Genomic DNA, 19,902 nt, shown 5'->3' on the forward strand with positions numbered 1-19,902 from the left:
GACTCCTTGTGATGCTTGAGCACATGCACATGTGTAATTTATCATTTTCGTCCCCGGCACCTCCTCTTTCCCTCTGTTCATCCCCACCCTCTGCTGGTCTCCCTTCTGTTCCCATGAGATCTCCCCTCTTCTCCCTCTTTCCTCTCTAGGGTCTACAGGAGGGAGAAAACACATGCCCCTTGGCCTTCTGAGCCCGGCTTACTCACTTGCCACGATGGTCTCCAGTCCCGTTTGTTTTTCTCGATGGCTGCATAAAACTCCATTGTGTCTATATGCTGCCTTTTCTTTGCCCAGTCGTCCACTGATGGGTGGCTGCATTGGTCTCGTAGCTTGGCTACTGTGGACTGTGCTGCTGTAAAGGTGGGCATACGTGTATTGCTATATTATGCTGACCGTATTTCTTTTTTTTCTTTTTCTTTTTTTTGCAGTACTGGGGATGGAACCCAGAAACATTCTACCTCCAAGCCACACCCCTCAGCCCTATTTTTGATTCTTTATTTTGAAACAGGGTCTTACTGAGTTGCAGAGAGCCTCACTAAGTAGCTGAGGCTGGCTATGAACCTGCGATCTTCCTGTCTCAGCCTCCCAAGTACGAGGATTACGGACATACACCACCATGCCTGGCTTGACTTTAGTTTTTTTGATAAATACAAAGCTGGGTCATAAAGTAGTTCCATTCCTGGTCTTTTGAAGAACCTCCACTCTGATCTCCACAGAGGCGGTACTAATTTGCAGTCTTCTCCGTGCATAAGCTTTATGGTCCGTCACACGTTCACACATCCATTTTATTTTTATTTTTATTTTTTATTTTTTTTAAATTTTTTTATTGGTGCACTGTATTCATACATCATAGTGGGATACAAACTTTTGTAGACATACATGCACACATCGCCCAGTCAGCCCCCACCCGATCCCCACCCCATTCCCCCCCATCCCTCCCTCCCATGCTTGGCTTAGTGGTTGACATCTGGTATTATAGCAATTTATCCAAAATTAAAAATGATAGTCTCACATAACAGTTTCATTTGTCTGATACCAAGCTTTTGATAACTTGAAGATTACATTTTAATATTTCTTTTTGCTTTCTTTCTTACCAGAGAATATTTTTTTTAGGTGAAACTATCATATATTTATATATTTATTTTTCAGAAAAAAATCTATCCTAATATGTAATATGGACTCTAGATACCCAAAACGATCTCAAAAAAGAACAAAGCTAGAAGATATATATTTTCTAATTTCAAACCATATAAAGCTATAATAATTGAAACAGTGTAGTACTGTTCTAAAGGCAGATATATAAACCACTGGAGTTAAATAAAAGCCTAGAGCTAAATTCTTCCCTATATTGTCAAGTTATTTTTGACAAGGTTTCCACGAACATTTGGTGGAGGAAATAATAATCTTTTAACTAAATATTGTTGAAAAATAATAATTACATGAAAAAGAATAAAACTGGACGCTTACTTAATCCCATATACAAATATTAACTCAAAATAGATAAAAGACCTAAATATAAATCTTAAGACTATAAACTTTTAGAAGAAAATCTGGGTCAAAAAACCTCACAACATTGAAATTGGCAGTGATTTCTTGGATATGATTTCAATGGCACAGGCAACAAAAGAGTATACAAACTCCCTAAAAAATAAAATATTGTATATCCAAAGACAATGTAAACAGAGTTAAAAGTTACTGATCGAGTGGGATAAAATATTTCCCAATGCTATATCTGAAGGTATATTAATATTCCAACTAGAAATCCTAAAAATTAACCACAATAAAGGCAAACAATACAATTTAGAGATAGGTATAAGACTAACATACATAATGAATCTCCACAGATAACTAATCTTATATGTCTTTTGGATGGAAACTCTTGTTTCTCTGGTTCTGGTGTGTGTTACCTATTTCTTCTTTGTAGTTAATCTCTTTGAGTATTTTCTCTAGTGCTGGTTTTGAAGACATAAATTCCTTCAGTTTCTGTTTGTCATGGAAGCTTCTTATTTCTCCATCTAATTTGATAGAAAGTTTTGCTGGGTAGGAAATTTTTGGCTGGAAGTTGTTTTCTTTCAGGGTTTGGAATATGTTACTCCAAGCCCTTCTGGCTCTCATGACTTGGTTTGGGAAGTCTGGAGTGATTCTAATTGCTTTGCCTCTGAATGTCACTTGGCCCTTTGTTTTTGTTGCCTTTAAGATTCTCTGCTTGGCTTCCACATTGGTCATTTTGACAATTATGTGGCGTGGGGATCCTCTTCTCCCATCCTGTCTAAAGGGAGTTCTATAAGTTTCCTGGATCTGTGTATCGACCTCTTGCTCTATGTTTGGAAAATTTTCTGCTATTACTTCCTTGAAGATATTGTTGATCCCTTTGGTTTCACTTTCTTTCCCCTCCTCTATTCCAATTATTCTTAGGTTAGCTCTCTTAAAATGGGCCCATATTTCTTCAATGTCAGATTCCTGCTGTCGGATTTTTTTTCTAGATTAGAAACTTTGCGTTCATTTTTTGAATGATCATCTTCTAGGAGCGAGATTCTATTCCCCATGTGGTCTAATCGGTTGTTTGTACTTTGAATTGAGGCCTTTACTTCACTAATTGCATCCTTTATCTCTCTTTGGCTCTCTCTGAGTTCTTTTCGAAACACCTCTATTATTTCTGCAGTTATTTTCCTGACTTGATCTTCTAGAAATCTCTGAATTTCTGTTTTATCGGGTTCTGATGTTGTGGGATTGTGGGCATTCATTGCTCCATTGTTATTCCTCTTTCCCATGATTTCGGGAGTTTGTGCCTTCTCTGGGTTCTTCCCTTGGGTCACTACGACTTCACTTAAGATGCTGTGGATCTCAAGTCTGTGGTATCTCAGTCACCACTACTCCTTTACTGGGTTGTATCGCAAAGTCTCAGATCCAGGGAGTCAATAGAGGCTGCTTTAGACTATGGGGGGTTTCAGGTTGTCCGTTCTCCTATGTTGTGATATCTCTGCCACCGCCACTCCCCCACTTGGTCAAGTCCCTCGGAGTCAGTACTGGGATTTCTCCTCTGGGGCCCTCAATTTGACTCCCTGTTGTTGAATACGCAGATGGAGCTGTCGTGGACTCGGTGAATTTGCTGCTGCTGCCGCTGCCGCTGGTGGCAATATGGTGCTGCTGTTACGCCCTCAGCCGTGAGGCTGGCGTATTTCTTTTCTGTTTTTGAATTCTGCTCTTAGTTCCTGCAGCATGTGCTGAGCCCAGCCACTGGGAGCTTTAGATGCTTCCTGTACTGAAAAATCTGCCGAATCCCGCAGGGCTCTCCCACCGCGGCTCACCTCGGCTCGCTGTCCGGGCTCTTCCGCAGTGGCTCACCTCGGCTCACTGTCCGGGTTCTTCTGCAGCGGCTCACCTCGGCTTGCTGTCCGAGCTCTTCCGCAGCAGCTCACCTCGCCTCGCTGTCCGGGCTCTTCGACAGCGGCTCACCTCGGCTCGCTGCCCGCCGCTCCTCTCTGGAGCCTGGTGGGCTGTGGCATGCGTTGGTCTGTAGCTGTAGCCGTCCAGTGAGCTCGCCGCTGCCACCGGCAGTAAGGCACTGCTGCCGTGTCCTCGGCTGTGAGGCTGGCGTATCTCCTCTGTGGCTCTGAGCTCTGTTATGAAACCCCCTCCTCTCTGGGGCTGGTGATTTTTTTTTGTTTCTCTGGTGATGGTGTTTTCTGGCTATGAAAGGCGCTGATTTTGTGGTAATAGAGATTGGTTGTTAGCGGGGCTCTTAAGCCCCGCTTTTCTTGGTTGCCATCTTCCCGGAAGTCTCACACATCCATTTTAGAGAGGGGCGGTGTTCAGTTGAGAAACTCACACAGGTGAGGAGAGGGCTGCTCACCACTCTAACTTTATTAAGACTCTAGCAACTCATAGACAATTAGTGGTCTCACTGTGTTACAACAAAGCCGTCACCTGTGAATAATAACTTCATGGGAAAAGCTTGGGGGAAGAACTAGGTAAGTTTCACCTGATAATCTCAAGATCACCTGCAGTCTTTCTCCGGCAGAGCTCCAAGTCCCAGGGCAAGGCTCCATGTCTCACCGAATCATGTTTTCAGGACATCTCAAGCTACACTAAAGGCCAACCTTAGTTCTCAGAGTTTAGCAACAAGCCTGTCAGGAAACACATTATGAGCCGGGCGTGGTGGTGGACATTTGTAATCCCAGTACTTGGGAGGCAGAGACAGGAGGATTTGCAGGTTCGAAGCCAGCCTCAGCAGCTTAGTGAGGCGCTCAGCAACTTAGTGAGATCCTGTTTCTAAATAAGATATAAAATAGGTCTGGAGGTGTAGCTTGGAGGTACCCCCCCAAAAAAACCCCACATCTTATCAGGTGCCTTCATGTAAGTGTTTCTTTCCCCCACATGTCCACCAGTGTTTCTTATTGCTTGTATCCTTAATGTTTGAGTGAGATGACATCTCAGTGCAGGTTTTTGTTTGTTGGTTTGTTTTGTTTTGGGTACTGGGCATTGAACCCAGGGTCATTCTACCCATGAGCTAGAACCCCAGCTTTTTAATTTTTAACTTTGAAACATGGTCTCACTAAGTTGCTGAGGGGCTTGCTAAGTTGTTAAGGCTGGCTTTGAAACTAGAATTCTCCTGTCTCAGTTTCCCAAGTATTTGGATTGCAGGTATGCGCCACTGGACCTGGTTTAGTGTAGTTTTTATTTATTTGTTTTTCTTCTTTGTGGCACTGGGGATTATACCCAGGGCATTCTCTTGCTGAGCCCCAGCTCCAGCTATGTATGTATGTATGTATGTATGTATGTATGCATGCATGTATTTTGGTGGTACTGGGGTTCCTGGAAACCCTTTTAACTCTGGGCTACACTCCCAGGCCTATTTTATACTTTTTTATTTTTGGAAACAGGGTCTCTTAAGCCAGTATGGCTGGCTTTGAACCTTCACAATCCTCCTGTCTCCACCTCCCAAGTGCGGGGATTACAAGCGTGCCCCACCACAACCAGCTTTTTTTAAAAAATTATTTATTAGGCCGGGAGTGGTGGCACACTCTTATAATCCCAGCACTTGGGAGGCTGAGACAGGAGGATTGCAGGTTTGTGGCCAGGATCAGCTACTTAGTGAGGCATCCACAAATTAGTGAGACCCTGTTTCAAAAAATAAAAAAATAGGGTTAGGGTTGTAGCTTGGAAGTAGAATGCCCCTGGGTTCCAACTCCAGTACCTCAAAAAAATTTATTTATTTTTTTGTGTTACTGGGGATGGAACTCAGGGGCATTCTACCTCTGAGCTGCACCCACCCCCATGTCTATTTAATTTTTATTTTGAAATAGGGTTTTGCTAGATTGATGAGAATCTCACTCTTTGCTGAGACTGTCCTCAAACCTGTGATCCTCTTGTCTCAGCCTCCCCAATACTGGGATTACAAGTGTGTGCCATCGTGCCCGGCTTATTTTTTTTTACTTTGAAACAGGGTTTCGTTCAGCTGCTGAGGACTTCGCCTCAGACCTGCGTTCTTCCCGCTCAGTCCCGGGCACTGGGACTGTAGGCGCGCCACCGTGCTGGGCTTCAGTGGAGTTTGGACTTGCATTTCTTTGCCTGTTAAGGATGTTGAACATTTTTTTTCAAATGTATTTGCTGACCACTTGTAATTTGGGGGGAATGCCTGTTTAGTTCATTTGCCCATTCATTTGGCTTCCTTGGTAGGGAAGAGTTGGGAAGTGGGGCCGCTGGGTGGGAACTGGACGTGTGGAGTTGTGGTCACACTGCCCAGGCTGACCTTCTGCGGGCATCTTGCCCTCCCGAGGCTGCGGCCACTGTGTCTCTAGATAGCGAGGTCTTCTTTCATACTCTAAAGTAAACATTTTTTTCAGATAGACGTTGCTTACTTTTGATAGTTACCCCCCCCCCCGGGTATTCCATAATCTTTATTTTCTTTTTCTTTTTATGGCACTGGGGATGGAACCCAGGGGCATTCTACTTCTGAGCAATAGCCCCAGCCCTTTTTAAAAAAATTATTATGAAACAGTTGAACCTGCGATCCTTCTGCCTCAGCCTCCCAAGTACTGAGATTACAGGTGTGTGCCACTGCACCCGGCTATAAAGCCCTTATTTGTTGTGTTTACTCACGTGGGTTTTGAAGCCTTGGGTTTCCAAGGTGACATGTTTTCTTTAATTACATGAATGGTCTCCCTTGCACGTTTTTTTACTCTTGATTCTGTCTGCTCTTAGGTAGTTCGTGTGGGACAGACAGGGCGTTTTCAATGGCCTCCCTGGTGGCATACGATGATTCTGATGCAGAGGCTGAGGCTGAACCTGCCGGAAGCTCGGATGCTGCTAGCCAGGTGAAGGACATTTCTGGCGCGGCGCGACGTCCCGGGCGGGGCTCGGCATCTGCCACCATGGGTGTGACAGGAGAGGGGACACAGCTCACAGAGCACAGTCCCCGTGAAGAACCCGGGCATGGCCGTCTTCCGCTGGTTCGCCTCTGGAGAAGCGATCCAGGATCTTGCCCCAGCCAGAGGCTGCAGTGGCCCGGGACGGAGCCCAAGGTCGCCCTGCCCACCGGGCAGCCTTCTCGGCCCTCTTCTTTGTGGACAAGTTGCGTTACGGTTGGCCACGTGCCCCTGGCAGCTGTCCGTGTACCAGAAGTCAGGCCCTCCTGGGTCTCCCCTGATTCATCCTTCCGTGCTCAAAGGGACTGTGAAGCCGCAGGTAGAAATGGCAGTGTGTCCCAGAGGAAAAGGACGGTCCAGAGGTCTGAGGACTGTGTGCTTCCGTACATCCCAAAGAGACTAAGAGAGCTGCAGGCGGTGAGCAGCGAGGCGGGCCCGAGTGAGGAAGTGGCGCCCCCGGGGCCCGCGGCACGGTGCGCCCCAGCCCCTCTCTGCGCGGCCCCCAGAGTGTCCGAGGTGATCGAGCCATATTTGAACAGTCAGTACAGGGAAACCAAGGTTCCCAGGACTGAGCTGTTCCACCTGCGAGGCCACGAGGGCCCTGTCAACAGCATTCAGTGGTGTCCGGTCCCTTCCAAGAGCCATATGCTTCTCTCCACGTCGATGGATAAAACCTTCAAGGTAAGGCTGGGGGGTGCGCTGTGCTCCCAACGCCTCAGCCGGGGCTGCCGGCGCTCTCTGGTTAGGTGTGCGACCCTAACAGTGGGTCGCAGGCGGAGCTTTTCTTTCTGGAATCTTCTCTGATTCTTTTTGGTCCCCACTGCCCCATCCCTGTCCTGGTGCTCCCTCCGTCAGCCCACCAGAGCCTTCAGTTATGGCACAAGTGATGATAAAATCTTACTTTACTTTGTGATAATGTTATCTTATTATTTGATTTTGCCACAGTTGATCTAACCACTCTCTCACTGTTGGAGGATTAAGCACCAGCTAACACCACACCACCGTGAGCAGCAGCTAACACACACCACCGTGAGCAGCAGCTAACACACACCACCGTGAGCAGCAGCTAACACCACACCACCGTGAGCAGCAGCTAACACCACACCACCGTGAGCAGTAGCTAACACACCACCGTGAGCAGCAGCTAACACCACACCACCGTGAGCAGCAGCTAACACCACACCACCGTGAGCAGCAGCTAACACACACCACCGTGAGCAGCAGCTAACACCACACCACCGTGAGCAGTAGCTAACACACACCACCGTGAGCAGCAGCTAACACCACACCACCGTGAGCAGTAGCTAACACCACACCACCGTGAGCACTAGCTAACACCACACCACCGTGAGCAGTAGCTAACACACACCACCGTGAGCAGCAGCTAACACACACCACCGTGAGCAGCAGCTAACACACACCACCGTGAGCAGCAGCTAACACCACACCACCGTGAGCAGTAGCTAACACACACCACCGTGAGCAGCAGCTAACACACACCACCGTGAGCACCAGCTAACACACACCACCGTGAGCAGCAGCTAACACCACACCACCGTGAGCAGCAGCTAACACCACACCACTGTGAGCAGTAGCTAACACCACAACACCGTGAGCAGTAGCTAACACCACACCACCGTGAGCAGTAGCTAACACACACCACCGTGAGCACAAGCTAACACACACCACCGTGAGCAGTAGCTAACACCACACCACCGTGAGCAGCAGCTAACACCACACCACCGTGAGCAGTAGCTAACACACACCACCGTGAGCAGCAGCTAACACCACACCACCGTGAGCAGTAGCTAACACACACCACCGTGAGCAGCAGCTAACACCACACCACCGTGAGCAGTAGCTAACACACACCACCGTGAGCAGCAGCTAACACCACACCACCGTGAGCAGCAGCTAACACCACACCACCGTGAGCAGTAGCTAACACCACACCACCGTGAGCAGTAGCTAACACACACCACCGTGAGCACTACCTAACACACACCACCGTGAGCAGCAGCTAACACCACACCACCGTGAGCAGTAGCTAACACACACCACCGTGAGCACTACCTAACACACACCACCGTGAGCAGTAGCTAACACACACCACCGTGAGCAGTAGCTAACACCACACCACCGTGAGCAGTTGCTAACACACACCACCGTGAGCAGTAGCTAACACCACACCACCGTGAGCAGTAGCTAACACCACACCACCGTGAGCACCAGCTAACACCACACCACCGTGAGCACTAGCTAACACCACACCACCGTGAGCACTAGCTAACACACACCACCGTGAGCACTAGCTAACACCACACCACCGTGAGCACTAGCTAACACACACCACCGTGAGCACTACCTAACACACACCACCGTGAGCAGTAGCTAACACCACACCACCGTGAGCAGTAGCTAACACCACACCACCGTGAGCAGCAGCTAACACCACACCACCGTGAGCAGCAGCTAACACACACCACCGTGAGCAGTAGCTAACACCACAGCACCGTGAGCACTAGCTAACACCACACCACCGTGAGCACTAGCTAACACACACCACCGTGAGCACTAGCTAACACCACACCACCGTGAGCACTAGCTAACACACACCACCGTGAGCACTAGCTAACACCACACCACCGTGAGCACTAGCTAACACACACCACCGTGAGCACTACCTAACACACACCACCGTGAGCAGTAGCTAACACACACCACCGTGAGCAGTAGCTAACACACACCACCATGAGCAGTAGCTAACACCACAGCACCGTGAGCAGTAGCTAACACACACCACCGTGAGCAGTAGCTAACACACACCACCGTGAGCAGCAGCTAACACCACAGCACCGTGAGCAGTAGCTAACACACACCACCGTGAGCAGTAGCTAACACACACCACCGTGAGCAGCAGCTAACACCACACCACCGTGAGCAGTAGCTAACACACACCACCGTGAGCAGTAGCTAACACACACCACCGTGAGCACTACCTAACACACACCACCGTGAGCAGTAGCTAACACACACCACCGTGAGCAGCAGCTAACACCACACCACCGTGAGCAGTAGCTAACACCACACCACCGTGAGCAGTAGCTAACACACACCACCGTGAGCAGTAGCTAACACCACACCACCGTGAGCAGTAGCTAACACCACACCACCGTGAGCAGCAGCTAACACCACACCACCGTGAGCAGTAGCTAACACACACCACCGTGAGCAGTAGCTAACACACACCACCGTGAGCAGCAGCTAACACACACCACCGTGAGCAGCAGCTAACACCACACCACCGTGAGCAGTAGCTAACACCACACCACCGTGAGCAGTAGCTAACACCACACCACCGTGAGCACTAGCTAACACCACACCACCGTGAGCAGTAGCTAACACCGCACCACCGTGAGCACTAGCTAACACCGCACCACCGTGAGCAGTAGCTAACACCACACCACCGTGAGCAGTAGCTAACACCGCACCACCGTGAGCAGTAGCTAACACCGCACCACCGTGAGCAGTAGCTAACACCACACCACCGTGAGCAATTGCTAACACCACACCACCGTGAGCAGTAGCTAACACCACACCACCGTGAGCAGTAGCTAACACCACACCACCGTGAGCAGTAGCGCACGGTTGGGCTTTTGTGTACCCACCTGTCGTGCATACTGCATTTTGATGGGTCAGTAATGAAGCAAAGGTGTCAGGAGTGACTGCGCAGCCCCAGGCCACTCTGTGCTCGCCAGCGCTCAGTGGGGTCTGTGTCTTGATATTGGGATCGAATCCAGGAGCGCTTTGCCTCTGAGTTACATCCCTAGACTTTTACTTCTTTCTTTATTTTATTTGACGCAGCATCTTGCTAAATTGCTGCAGCTATCCTTAACCCCACACTCTCCTGCCTCAGCCTGCCCACCGAGTTCTAGGATTATAGGCATGCACTGCCACAACCAGCCTTTTCTTTCTTATGCAGTGCTGGGGATGGAACCCAGGGGCGTCCTGCCTCCGAGCAACACCCCCAGCCCTGTGTTTTTAGTCTTTATTTTATGTGGTACTGAGAATGGAACCCAGGAGCTTTCTACCTCCTGGCTACACTCTCAGATTTGGTTTTTTATATTTAATTTGGAAACAGGGTCTCACTAAGTTGCTGAGAGCCTCGGTAGTTGCGGCTGGCTTCGAACCTGCGTGATTCTCCTGTTTAGCCTCCCAAGTACTGGGATTACAAGTGTGCACTACCATGCCCGGGTTGTTCTTTATTTTGAAACAGGGTCTCACTGAGTTGCAGAGGGCCTCACTAAGTAGCTGAGGCTGTCTCTGAACCGCGATCCTCCAGTCTCAGCCTCCCAAATGCTGGGATTGCAAGCGTGCGCCACCACGTCCAGCCTCAACTAGCTTTTTTAAGAAAAAAAATTTTTTTATTTATGTACCAGGGATTGAACCCAAGTGTGCTTTTTTTTTTTTTTTTTTTTTTTTTTAGGGGGTAGCACTGGGGATTGAACCAAGGGGTATTCTATTTTTAATCTACACTCCCAGCTTAATTTGAAAGAGGGTCTTATTTTGTAAAAGTTGCTTAGCCTGGCCTCCCACCTGTGACTCTCTTGTTTTAGCCTCCCAAGTACTGGGACTGTAGTGTGCACCACCACCACACCTGGCGCATCCAGTCCATTTATTATTTATTTATTTATTTATTTAGGTTTGGTACTGGAGATTGAACCCAGGGACATTCTATCTCTGAGCCAACCCCAGCCCTTTTTATATTTTTATTTTTGATACTGGGGGTTGAATCCAGGGCATTCTAACTCTGAGCTACACCCCAATCCTTTAGAAAATGTTTTATTTTGAAACAGTATCTTGTTCAGTGGCTGAGGCTGGCCTGGAATCTGCAAGTCTTCTGTCTTAGCCTCCTTAGATACCGGGAATGCAGGTGTGCACCACCATGCCTGGCCTTTTACTTATTTTTGTGTGTGTGGTAGTGGGAATTGAACCTAGGGGTGCTCTACCAAATAGCTACACCTTTAGCCCTTTTTCTGTTTTTCATTTTGAAGCAGGGTCACGTGGAGTGACTGCCCGCTGGTCTCAACTCTGCGATCCTCCTGTCTCAGCCTCTCAGGTGCTGGGATTACAGGTGTGAGCCTCTGTGCCCAGCTTCTTTGAATCTTTTGACAGTATCCTCTGATACTTCTTTGTGTATTATCTTGAATACTAGTGAGGAATAATAGGCACTTGAGTTTTGATGATCTGGTTTTAGGGAAATATCCAAAAACAAAACCAGGAGAAACATTTTATTGAAGCTGGCTGTCATGGTTCACATCGAGCCCAGTGACTTGGGAGGCTACAGCAGGAGGACCATAAGTTCCAGGCTGGATGAGATAGCAAACCCGTCTCAGAATAAAATAAAGACGGGCTGGAGATTCATTTCAGTGGTAGAGCACTTGCCTAGCATGTGGGAGTCCTGGGTTCAACCCCTAGGGCCACAACCAAAGAAAAAAGAAACAAGGAATGTTGTAGTGAATTCAACATCATGGTATTAGACCTTTATTTTTTATATGTGTGGTACTAGCAACTGAAACCAGGGCTTCCTCCCTCTGAGATACAGCCCCAGCCCTTTTTATGTCTTTTATTTTGAAACAGGGTCTCACTGAATTACTAAGGCCCTCGCTAAGCTGCTGAGGCTGGTCTCAAAACCTGCAACCCTCCTATCTCAGCTAACCAAGTACTGGAATTACAGGTGTGCACCACCATGCCTGGCTTAGACATTTATTTTTAAGAAATACAGTGTTATGTTTAACCAATTTGTGACACGAATTTATCATCAGCAAATTAAGTCAAGCAAAGGTTTGACTAGCTCAACGTTACAAGCAGACAAGCTGGAGGAGAGACAAGTACCAGTATTTACTGAGTGGCTCCAAGTGACCTGCTCTCAACTAGCTGGACCCGAGCCTTCTGGAACGAGCAGGGCCTCCAAGTGGCGGTTCTGGGCTTCGAGTCCCGCTTCTCAAGCCCAGCTCCCGTGAGGGCTGCCCTTCCTCAGTGTGGTGTCTAACAGGCACGATCATTGCTGTGACATGTGACCCCCACAGAGCTTCAAAAGGCACTTGGTGCAGAGTGGGTACCCCGCAGGTGCCCGGGAAACGTGGGCTCCTCTGCCGTTCTTCAGAGTCCTGGAGCCGGCCTGTCCGAGCCCCCTGATCCTTAGGTTCTGGGCTCGCTGTCCAGGGAGGTGTGTGCTCTCAAGTGAAGAAGTGGCTCCTCGTGTAGCGATGGCCTAGGATGGGCTGGGTGTACGGGTGCCACCTTCAGGTGACTGACCCAGGTCCTGGAGCCGTGCAGTGTCACACTCTGTCCTCAGCCTGGAGTCCAGGATGCCCGACAGAGGTCTCTGGGGCTGTGCGGGAGGCGCCCGGCACCCCTGGTGGCTCGCAGAAGCCCGTCTGCAGGGTTCTCGTGGCCTGGGTGGGCCCTCCACCTGCCTGGCACGTCTGGCAGCCCTAGTGTTCCCTGATCTCTTCTCTCTAGCGCTCCTCCCTTCCCTCTTGCCTGGAGTCGAGGCCCACCGAGCTCAGAAAGTCAGCCTCTGGAGTCTCCCACGCTGGCTCGTCCCCGAGCCAGCTTTGTTCGGCCATGTTCTGGATGTGCGAGAGGCGCTGGTGGACAGGCTGGCCATGGGGAGTGGTGTGGCGATCTGTGTCCTGGTCCAGGACACAGGCGCTGCTCTGTGTCCTGGTCCAGGACACAGGCGCTGCTCTGTGTCCTGGTGCCAACCTGCTCTCCTGCCCTGGATGCCTGTTTCCTGATGGTGAGGAGGCTGCCCTGGAGCCCCGGGGGTTCTCTGGGCCCCGCCAACAGAGCGGAGCATCTCTGCCAGCCAGGTGTTCTTTTGCCTGGGCAATGCAGTTTCCTAAACAGAAGCAGCCTCGGGATGGTTTGAATGGGGAGCGTGTGAGTGGGACTGGTGGTATCTGGGTGTTGTGGAGCTGGTGAATGGATCAGGCCTGTGCCTGGGTGCAAGGGAGCCCAGTAGTCAGCTGACAGCGACAGTCATGGCCAGGAGAGGGCGCAGCTGCTGGGCTTGGACAGGTGGGAAGCCCCCACTCAGGGCTCCGGGGGTCTGCCTTTGCGCTGTGCGCGCGGCCCTCAGCGGGCTGTGTGTCGCTGGGTCGCTGACCCATGGGTGTGCATGCCGCTTCCAGTGAGTCCTGCCCTCCCTGCTGCCCTCGGGGAGCAGCCCAGCCGAGCACGTCTGCCCGGTGGCAGCAGGTCACCGTCTCCTGGGGTGTCTAAGATCGAGGCTTTCGTAAGTCATGGTGCCACGGCAGGCTGGGGTCCTCTCCGCACCAGCAGCTTTCAGCAGTTGGGTGCTTTGCTCTTTTGGGGCATACACGGCCCTACAGAGCGTAAACCCCACATTTCAGCTGGAGTCCCCAGGCGGTCCTGCTACCACCGGCACGTTATTGTCTCTTCGCGGCTGGATTTGTATTTGTGAAGTGGGGAAACGTGTGCATCCTTGCTGGGTTCTGTGAACAGTGGACGGTGCTGAGGACCGGAAGTGGCCCCAGCATGGGGCCGGCACTTGGGAGCGAGTCTCCTTTGCCCCAAGAACTTGCACTTTTCCTGCCGTGTGGCGGCCTGCCATTCTCCCTGTGGTAGAGTGCCCCGCTAGACCCTCCTTTTCCTCCTCTTCTCCCCTTTCCTTTGTGGTGCTGAGGATTGAACCCGGGGCATCCTTCCTCTGCGCTACCCCCCAGCCCTGTTTTATTTTATTTTTTGGAAATAGCATCTCACTGAGTTTTCGAGGGTCTCGCCAAGTCCCTGAGGCTGTCCTTGAACCTCTGATCCTGCTGTCTCAGCCTGGCCTTGCAAGTACTGTGATGACAGGCTGTACCACTACGCCTAGCTAGCTTGCTAGTTTTTTAAGCTTCTTGAGCATGGGAACCATGCCAGACCCATTTTATATTCTCTGTAGCATCTGGCACAAAATTTTGTACATGTTAAGTGATCAATAGAGGTTTGAAAACATTTTCTGGGTTTGATTTCTCGGCTTTGGGAAGGGTTGTCTTTTGTGTGCACACTCCCTGTAAGCCACTAGGGGGCACTGTAAGACTTTGTACCTGCTGCTCAGCCAAGCTTCTAGAATGTGGAAGAAAGCCTTGATTCAAGGTAACATTTACTGAGAGATGATTTCTTTTTCTGATCAGGAGAAAAACAACACAATCCATCTGATTAATCTAAAGAACATGGAGTGCCAGTTCCTTCGTCTCCTTCAAGTGTGGCTTCGGAATTCATAAATTTCAATTGGGTGCATTACAGTGGAAAGATACTTATTTTAATATGTTCTAAATGTTCTGTGAGCTGTAAAATATGCTTATATTAGTTTTGAAAAATTTACAGCCAGAGCAATTAAGTAAAATAAAACAATGACTCACTATTCCGCACCAGCGCTCCGTTTTCCCTCTGCTGGGCCCACCTGCCCTCCTCTTCCAGCCCCTCGTGTCTTTCACTGCTCCAATCCCAGCATGGATCCCCTGAATGAACTTGTTTGGCTTTACATGCTGAACACCCACTGCACGGAGAGGTAAGATTCAGACTTGGATGCCTTTTTTGAAGGAAAAATCCAGACACGGTCTGCGTTAGCCAAACACAGGCAGGCCTCATCGTCTACCCCGTTTAGTAAGAGTGCGGGCCCTCTGCCAGGCGCCAGAGAGGGTTCCTGGCGGCGTATGGTATGCTTTCTGCCTCCAGGGACCCCTGTCCATGCATGGGAACCTGGAGTTCCAGCACATGGAAGTTTTTTTTAATAGAATGTATGAATTAGCTTGTGTTTATTTGCTTTAAGAAATAACTTGGAGGCTGGGCGTGGTGGCGCACGCTTGTAATCCCTGCGCTTGGGAGGTGGAGACAGGAGGATTGTGCAGGTTCAAAGCCAGCCGCACTGGCTTAAGAGACCGTGTTTCCAAATTTAAAAAAAAAAAAAGGTCTGGGAGTGTAGCCCAGAGGTAGAAGGGCTTCCAGGAACCCCAGTACCACCAAAAAACAAACAAACAAACAAAAAACAAACAACATCAACAACAACAAAAAAAAAACCCTTGGAGCTAGACATGGTAGTGCATGCCTATAATCTCAGTACTTGGGAGGCAGAGACAGAGGATTGCAGGTTCGAGGGTAGCCTCAGTAAGTAGTGAGACTCATCAACTACTGAGGCCCTGTTTTCAAATAAGAAATAAAATCAGGCTGGGAGTATAGCTTGAAGGTAGAATGCCTCTGAGTTTAATCCCTAGTACCAAAAAAAAAAAATAATTTGCTCTAGATTATTTTTCAGTAACAAGCTTCTTTAAAATACTTTTCTTAAAAAAAAAAGTCTTTTAGGGCTGGGCATTGTGGCGCACGCTTGTAGTCCCAGTGCTTGGGAGGCTGAGACAGGAGGATCACACAGGTTTGAAGCCAGCCTCAGCTACTGAGTGAGGCTCTCAACAATTTAGTAAGACCCTGTTTCCAAATAAAATATAAAATAGGTCTGGGAGTATAGCCCAGAGGTAGAAAGCCCCTGGGTTCCACCCCCAGTACCACCAAAAACAAAAAACAAAAAAAGAAGAAAGCCTTTAAAAATATTATGAATGTAATAGATGTTTATTTAAAAAAGGATGTGTTCCATGAGTTAGTTGTATGTGTTTTCTATTACTGTATATCAGTGTGATATAAAATTATGATGTACCAGTAAGGCAGAAAAACTTTAAAGATGCAGGAAAATGAAGATTGGGGGAGAAGAGAGAAATCACTGCTAATCCCACCTTTGTGAGGCCCTCGTGGCCCGCTGGGTTCCTGTAGGTTTGCATGATTCGGCATATTACGTGGTATGTGCAGGTTGTGTGTGTGTGTGTGTGTGTGTGTGTGTGTGTGTGTGTGTATAGCACTGAGACTGAACCCAGGGGCATTCTACCTCTGAGCTACATCTCCAGCCCTATTTTATTTTTTGTTTCAAAACAGGGTCTTGCTAAGTGGCCAAGAATGTCTCTACATAGCTAGGCTGTCTTTGAATCTGTGATCCTCCTGTTTCATCCTCCCAAGTACTAGGATTACAGGCATGTGCCATCACGCCCAGTTAGTACGTGCAGTTTTGAAATCTGTTGCCCCCTTCCTTCTATGATGTTTTTCTGTCTTTATTAAAAACTTATGGGGATAGGGGTGTGGGCTAGGGGTGTGGCTCCGTGCTTGAGTGCTCGTCCAGTGAGGCCCTGGGTCCTGCTCCCCCACCATAAAACAAACAGGCCCTCAAACCTGTCCCCAAACACATTTCTGTGACTGCCCCAAGTTCCAGACTTTGCTTTGCCATTTTTTTGTTGGTTCCAATAATTCCCTGCTTTCCACTGTTAAACGATCAGTACCGCAGCGAACATGGGTCCACGTAAGTGGTGTCTTCTTGGCTGCCTCGCTGCAGTTAAGATGGGCTTTGACTCACGCTCAGGCTTTTGCTGAGGGCTTTGTGTGGTGAGTGGAACCGGCATAGATGCGCAGTCCTCCAGGGCCAGTCCATATTGCTGCGCAGTAGCTGTGTGACTTTGGGGAAACGACTTAGCTTCTCTGCTGCCCAGTCCCTCCCTGGTACATGGATGGTCATGACCATCACCTAGGTTGTTGCGGTGGCTCTGAAATGAGATGCTAGCCTAGGGCCTGATGCAGCGAGGCCAGGAGAAACATTCCTGGGTTCTGTGTTCTTGTGCTCGTTGGCTAAAAAATGGCTGGAGGCAAGCCAGATTGTCCAAAGCCCTCTGCTGAATTATTTATTTATTTATTTATTTATTTATTTATTTATTTATTTATTTTGTGGTACTGGGGTTCCTGGAGCCCTTCTATCTCCGCACTATACTCCCAGACCTATTTTATATTTTTTATTTGGAAACAGGGTCTCTTAAGCCAGCGAGGTTGGCTCCGAACCAGCACGATCTTCCTGTCTCCACCTCCCAAGCGCTGGGATTACAAGCGTGTGCCACCACGCCCGGCCCCTCTGCTGAATTTAACCCTTGTATTCATGAGCCCTTCCAGAGTCTGTCTCTGTGCACAAACTGTCATCCTTTGTGTTGCTGAGATAACTACTTCTAAACTTCACAGAGTTTATGAGATTGTTGGTACCAAGCCGTTCACCTGGAAGGTCTGTGTTAAAGGTGGGGTCCGCGTCTCCAAGCGCTCACACTGACCATGTGGTTGAAGGAAAAAAACTGTGCAGTCCCCTGCAGCGTACAGCACAGTTCTGAGCCTGGCCCGGGAGCAGCCTCAGCGCAGGAGACCCAGAGGGGAGCAGTGATCCCTCTGGGGCCAGGCTGTGGCCCATGCGCCTGGAGGAGAGGGCTTGGCTGGAGGCTGGTGACCCTGAGGGTCCCCTGTGCTGCTGGCAGCACAGTGAGACGGTGAGGAGCGCTCACCTCCTGCCAGGCGCACGTCTAAACCTCCTCTCCTCTCTCTAGCGGGCCCAAGAGGCTAGGGCTAGTCGCACTCCCATCTTACAGGTGGGAGGTGGAGGCGCAGAGTGGCTAAGGGACGTGTCCGGGGTCACACAGCTGGTGATGGAGCCCAGCTGGGAAGCTGCCAGACCAGAGGGCATGAGTGCACGGACCTACCGCCCCCTTGGCCAGCCTGCCTCTGAGAGTGAAGGACAGAGCAGCGCGTCCCTTCTGCCTACGTGGCCCCGCTCCGTCCAGCTTCAAATTCTGCTGGTTTTGTTAAGGGGCATGAGGGGAAGAGATGATTTCCATCGTGGCTTGCGTTTGCATTTTTATATATTACAGGATCCTGTGGATTCATCATTGTTAGCGTATCTGATTATATTAGGGCATCTTGGATGTGCTTTGTAGAAAGTGATAGATTTCACATTCAAAGACAAGGAATTTATGGATCTGAGTGTCAGACTGCAGGTTTAGTTCAGTTTTGAAAGAATTATTCTTAATGGATTGTACAAAATGAGGCTGAGGAAGGATTCGCTGTGTGGAGTAAGGAGCGGCGGAGCATTATGCAGATGACTGGCAATTTATTCCGAGCACGAGGCAGATCTATTGGGGGTGAGAGGCACAGCTGGGAAGGGGCTTGGGTGGTGGTGGGTGTCTGGTATTTGCGAGGGAATGGTTAACGGCGCATCGAGGGTAATTAGGTGAAGGCCAAGAGAGCGGGTGGGGCGTGTGCGTGTGCGACGTGAGCCTGCGGCGCTCATTGGTGCCATCTTCATTTGACAGAGGCCCAGAGAGGGGAAGATGCTCTCCCCGGGGCACACAGCTCAGGACACCATGTTGGCTCCTCTCCCTTCCCACTTCCGGAGAAAGTCGAGAGTCTTCCGCGGCGGCCCTGGGCCGGTTGGCAGCGAGGCTGCTGAGCCTCTGGGAAGAGCACGAGCTTCCCTTCGTGGGAGGCAAAGTGTTTTTGACACTCTTGTCTCGTGTGAAAGCTGAGATGATTCGGAGACCAACAAACGAGACATTTCCCAGTTCCTGGTGCTTTATGGGCCTGCGTCTTGCAGAGCTAAGGCTGTGTTGAGGAGCAGTGAGCCAGGAGCGCGCAGCAGGCCCACTTGCTTTCTGTGCTTGAAGAACCGGAGCTGGTCTGGCTGTCCGGTCCAGTGCACCGAGGGCCGGGTGGCGTGCCCGCGCTGCGGGAGCCCCGGGTGGCCGTGAGGGTGAAGCTGCTGTCCTCGGGGAGGGAGCCTCATCCAATCTCATCCTGTGTCATTAAGCGAAGAATAGAGCAATTTGGAAAAATGCTTTTAATGTAATTGAAAAATGCAGATTGCAAAATTGGCACACTTAGTAGTTGAGACAGTCTAGTAAATTATTTCTTGCTGCTTTTAAAACTTGGACACCAAAGACTCTTAAAGGCCCAGTGATAGCCAGGTCCTTTTTCTTCTGGGAGGAAAAAAAAAAGCTTTTTTAGATTTAATATGTTTTATTATTAAAGTGGTAAAATTCTGGAAAAAAATGCAAGAAAATGGCAGATGTGAAAAGATTAGCCACTGACTCTCCACACAGGTGCAGCGTCTGGGAACATTTCCTGGGCAGTGTTTCCTTCCAGTCTTTTTTCCCACGTGTATCACTAAGTTGTAATCACACCGTCGGAGCTTTGTTTATGTAAACTGTATTTAAAAATTTTGTGGTGGTCATTGCTCCCCAAATTGCACTATTTTTCCCTGTAAGAAGGAGCGATACCTAATGAGCACACTATGTTCTGTATAATTCTTATGCACCAATAAATATGATAAGCCGGAGAGCTGTGTTGTGGCACACGCTTGTAATCCCAGCATTCGGGAGGCTGAGACTGGAGGATCGCAGTTCGTGAACAGCCTCAGCTACTTACTGTGCAACTCAGTGAGACCCTGTTTCAAATAAAGAATAAAAAAATAGGGCAGGGGTGTAGCTCAGAGGCAGTATGCCCCTGGGTTCCATCCCCAGACCCCCCCACACACACACACAAACAGAATAAAAAATAGGTCTGGAGGTGAAGCTTACAGGTAGAATGCCCTTGGAGATTCCATCCCCAGTACTGAAAAAAA

The 19,902-nt window shown here is 49.3% G+C and overlaps 1 protein-coding gene across 1 annotated transcript in view; it reads left to right on the plus strand.

The window, feature by feature from the left end:
• Positions 1-6,236: 6,236 nt before the first annotated feature.
• Positions 6,237-19,902, plus strand: part of WDR25 (WD repeat domain 25) — a gene marked incomplete at both ends in the record, with an annotated part of 149,721 nt that continues 136,055 nt past the window's right edge. The window contains one exon of the mRNA XM_080708323.1: positions 6,237-7,049. Within this exon, the coding sequence (XP_080564449.1) occupies positions 6,237-7,049 (813 nt within the window). The remainder of the gene's footprint in view (positions 7,050-19,902) is intronic.

Source organism: Muscardinus avellanarius (assembly GCF_963383645.1).
Source record: "Muscardinus avellanarius genome assembly, chromosome: 12".
Lineage (NCBI taxonomy): Eukaryota > Metazoa > Chordata > Mammalia > Rodentia > Gliridae > Muscardinus > Muscardinus avellanarius.